The following is a 4,520-nucleotide window of genomic DNA, read 5'->3' as shown; positions in this document are numbered from 1 at the left end:
ACTCAAAGCATGTTGTAGTTACTTGAGGAAGAGTTGGGACTTGGCCTCCATCAGCTCCACCCCGTCTCCCTCCTCTGGCTGAAGAGGCAGGCCAGCTAACAGAGACACCACCGCTTCCATACTGGCTTGGTCCAGGTCTCTGGTCAGACACTTGATATAGTCATCAGCAGCCTGGTTGGAGGTGCCCATCACCCAGTATGTCAGGTACTCCACCAGCTTGTTCCTGGCAGATGTGGTGAGGGGTTGAATTAACAAAAATGATTGATTCTTGAAGAATATAACTTATAAATGTCTCATGAGCTGTCGTACCCCATCAGAACTCAAAATATACACTTCTTTTACTCCAACGTTTATAAACTAAGTAAATGTAAACAAAACACTACATAGCCTCAACGCATTGTTAAAACTATAATTTTTATATCAGGTATGGTCATTCTATAGCTCTGTCTGTGAATTTGGGAGTGGTAATATTTCTCCAGACCAATCCAACTTTTTGAAATTGTTTGAACTGCTGACTGAAGCTTTAAGTAGCATTTAGCTAGTTTGGCTAGCGTTAAGCTAGAGTTTAGGTCTGTCCAGGAGGGAGTGCCGTCTCTGTCGCTCACCTGAACTTCATCTCCTGGCAGAAGGACAGGTCGTCTCGTCTCTCCATCATCACCTCCACCAGCTGGCACAGCTTGGTTTTCATCTGGATGGCATGCAACGTGTTGCCTAAGACACGCACGTACCTGGGGGGGTGAGATCAGACCGAATAAGGTCCTGAAGAGTGACAACTGATTAGGTATTTCATAAGCTGTGAGTGTTTGTCTCTCACCTGACCAGGTTGAGCATCATGGTCTCTATGCTGGCCTGTCCAAGGTGCTCTGAGCTGCCCTCAGCATGGTTATCCAGTAGGTTCTTCATGATGGCAATGGTCTGCTCCACAAACTGTGTGTTAGTGTCATTGATGGGGACCTGCAAGGGCACAGAGACAGATTAATTAAATCAGTTTAAACTACTTTCCTGCTAATGTCAACAAATCAGCTTTATAATGAACTAATGAAATTCAACAACATCAGCGCAGGCAGGACTCTGTGCTGCAATCAGCAAAAAAGTCACCATCCCCCTGTAAAACTCCCTAGAATGACATTCTACACTAATACAATTCAAATAATTGGTTAACGTGCCCCATCCTCCTCCGCAGCCCATCCACTCACCTGTGGCCCCTGTGTCGAAGAAGCGTCCGATGCTGTTCCTTAGCTTGTTGAAGAGCATGTGGTACAGGACCGGGCTGAGCTCCAGCCCCAGCAGCTCCTTGACGTTGGTGCGGACGTGTAGACCCACCCTCTCATGACCACATACCAGCAGGACTAGCAGGCGGTCCAGGAACCTGCCCAGGGGGGTTTCAGTGGAGGAAGAGGAGGAGCAGGTGGCTGAGGCTCCAGCTGCAGCGTTGGAGACCTCACAGACGCCCACAGAGACCATAGAGTACTTGCGTTCGCTCATGGGGCCCATGGGGGGGCTGTAGGTGGTGGGGCCACAGGGCTTGTTGTGCTGGGACAGACACACCCCACCCAGAGCACACAGGAAGCCTGTCATGTTGATCCACTCCTGCAGGGGGAGACAAATGGGGTAGAGTTTGGAGCAATGGTCCCTATATTATTATTTTTTATTAACAGTGAAACACACCCAAATCCTAAAATGTAAGTGCTCTTACCTTGTTTTTGGGAAAGTTCAGAATCTGTTTGGTGTCCTGCTCCCATTTTGCATGCGTGTCCTCCCATGCCTGGGGTGAGACATGGAAACAAGAAGGGACAAGTCACTAATACTGGAAGGATGTAAGCAAGGATAAACTGTATTTTATGCTTCTTTATTCTTTCACACCTCAGTGTTTCCTGCAGTGGGGTGCTCTATCCTTCTCAACAAGGCCATCACTCTCTTCTGCAGGGTGAAACGTCCTACCAAACAGAGAAACAAGTAGCGGAGTCACTGTCTGAAACCGTTGGCCTTTTTAGTGACTCTCAGAGCATGTTATAGTGGTGTTCAAAACATAGTGTTTTTACTGACCGGTGGCCATTATGTTGCTGACGGAGGCGAACTCTGTGAAGGTGGCGTAGTTGGGCAGGATGCTCTGGACGAGCACCTCGTCAGCGGAACAGCGGATGTCAGCCTCCTCACACAGGTGTCTGAAACAGGACATGGCCACCAGCACGGCCTCGGTGTCAGGGCTCCACAGAAACATGTATAGACACACCTCCAGTTTGGTCTGGGCCTGTCTGCAGATGGGGATTCCACTGCCCTGCGTGGCACACTCCTGGGCGAGCAGAGAGGAGTTAGACACGTCCAACACACATTTAGACATGTCCAACACATGTATTTGACTTGTATAACTGCAAAACACTCCGGACGGTTTTCCAGACCTAAGCTAGTCCTAGACTTAAACATTATTTTGAATGTAAATTCTCTATTGAAAGTGCTTTTAGTTCAGAACTAGGCTTAATCTGCGTCTGGGAAACTAGCCCTCAATGGTTATTCTGATGTGAGGTTAGAGTCCCTGACCTCACCTTGTTCTTTAGGAGGAACTTGTTCCTGCAGATAAGGATCTCCCTCAGCCACTTCAACACCTCTGTACTGTTCACCATCTGGTGACCAATCAGCTTCTTGCAGATCAGGAAGAGAACCAGGGAGCTGCAATGGGATAGGCCAGTGTTAGAGCCCAATGGAATCTCAACACACACCCCTAAAGATTGGGACTACTACTGAATCCATGACCAGTGTGTCTGTCTACATGGATTATCTCTGGACTGAAAAGCCCCAGAACTAAACCATGTCCTTGTACCTGATGTCCCAGAAGGTTTCAATGGGGGCCTGAGGGTTCCACAGCTCAATGGTCTCAGGCAGGTGCAGCACCAGCAGAGCCTGGGCAGGGAGAGAGAGACAGATAGCGATAAATATGCCTTACTTGAAGTTGATAATTCAATGCTAGGGAATAGAACTGAAGTGGACAGAATGAGAAAGAATAAAGAAGCAGAGTAGATGGTGTGAGAGTAAGGGAGAGAAGGAGTGTGAACTGACCTCCATGGCCTCCTGGGAAAGCTGGGCTGTACTGACCAAGGGCACCAGCTGCACCAGGCCTGCGATCAGCTCTGCTGTGCTGCTCTGGGTCTCCTGAGCCTGCTTCCCTGGGTTCTACAACACACACAATGTCAAAATGCATGTATGGGTGAACGCAAGGGCGGAGAGGAAATCGAACCACACACATAAGTGGAAGGGAGGGTGATTAACTATTCAAACAGAACCAAGGGACATTGTCTCAGTATATACAGTTGAAGTCGGAAGTTTACATACACCTTAGCCAAGTACATTTAAACTCAGTTTTTCACAATTCCTGACATTTAATCCTAGTAAAAAGTCCCTGTTTTAGGTCAGTTAGGATCACCACTTTATTCGGTCATTATGGCCAAACATTTCTATTTTTGTTTCATCAAACAATAGGACATTTCTCCAAAAAGTACGATCTTTGTCTCCGTGTGCAAACCGTAATCTGGCTTTCTTTGCTGTTGTTCTGGGATTGATTTTCAGTTTTCGCACCAAAGTACGTTCATCTCTAGGAGACAGAACGCGTCTCCTTCCTGAGCGCTATGACGGCTGCGTGGTCTTATGGTGTTTGTACTATTTGTACAGATGAACGTGGTACCTTCAGGCACTTGGAAATTTCTCCCAAGGATGTACCAGACTTGTGGAGGTCTACAATTCTTTTTCTGAGGTCTTGGCTGATTTCTTTTGATTTTCCCATGATGTCAAGCAAAGAGGCACTGAGTTTGAAGGTAGGCCTTGAAATATCAATTCAAATGTATTTCTATAGCCCTTCTTACATCAGCTGACATCTCAAAGTGCTGTACAGAAACCCAGCCTAAAACCACAACCAGCAAGCAATGCAGGTGTAGAAGCACAGTGGAAAAACTCCCTAGAAAGGCCAAAACTTAGGAAGAAACCTAGAGAGGAACCAGGCTATGATTGGTGGCCAGTCCTTTCTGGCTGTGCCGGGTGGAGATTATAACAGAACATGGCCAAGATGTTCAAATGTTCATAAATGACCAGCATGGTCAAATAACAATAATCACAGTAGTTGTCGAGGGTGCAACAGGTCAGCACCTCAGGAGTAAATGTCAGTTGGCTTTTCATAGCCGATCATTCAAATCAAATCAAATTTATTTCTATAGCCCTTCGTACATCAGCTGATATCTCAAAGTGCTGTACCAAAACCCCGCCTAAAACCCCAAACAGCAAGCAATGCAGGTGTAGAAGCACGGTCATTGAGAGTATCTCTACCGCTCTTGCTGTCTCTATAGAGTTGAAAACAGCAGGTCTGGAACAGGTCAGGGTTCCATAGCCGCAGACTCCATCCACAGGTACACCTCCAATTGACTCAAATGATATCAATTAGCCTCAGAAGCTTCTAAAGCCATGATATAATTTTCTGAAAATTTCCAAGCTCTTTAAAGGCACTGTCAACTTAGTGTATGTAAACTTCTGTCCCA

The 4,520-nt window shown here is 46.7% G+C and overlaps 1 protein-coding gene across 1 annotated transcript in view; it reads right to left on the bottom strand.

Annotated features, from left to right (window-relative positions):
• Positions 1 to 858: 858 nt before the first annotated feature.
• Positions 859 to 4,520, bottom strand: part of LOC135564565 (neurofibromin-like) — an 8,372-nt gene continuing 4,710 nt past the window's right edge. The window contains exons 2-9 of the mRNA XM_065009919.1: positions 3,055 to 3,168; positions 2,819 to 2,898; positions 2,544 to 2,667; positions 2,047 to 2,293; positions 1,864 to 1,937; positions 1,697 to 1,765; positions 1,197 to 1,590; positions 859 to 954 (exon numbers count right to left, since the gene is read on the bottom strand). Of these exons, the coding sequence (XP_064865991.1) occupies positions 941 to 954; positions 1,197 to 1,590; positions 1,697 to 1,765; positions 1,864 to 1,937; positions 2,047 to 2,293; positions 2,544 to 2,667; positions 2,819 to 2,898; positions 3,055 to 3,168 (1,116 nt within the window). The 3' untranslated portion in view covers positions 859 to 940. The remainder of the gene's footprint in view (positions 955 to 1,196; positions 1,591 to 1,696; positions 1,766 to 1,863; positions 1,938 to 2,046; positions 2,294 to 2,543; positions 2,668 to 2,818; positions 2,899 to 3,054; positions 3,169 to 4,520) is intronic.

Source organism: Oncorhynchus nerka, linkage group LG25 (genome assembly GCF_034236695.1).
Source record: "Oncorhynchus nerka isolate Pitt River linkage group LG25, Oner_Uvic_2.0, whole genome shotgun sequence".
In the NCBI taxonomy this organism is placed as follows: Eukaryota; Metazoa; Chordata; class Actinopteri; order Salmoniformes; family Salmonidae; genus Oncorhynchus; species Oncorhynchus nerka.
This window is presented reverse-complemented; position numbering and strand designations above follow the sequence as displayed.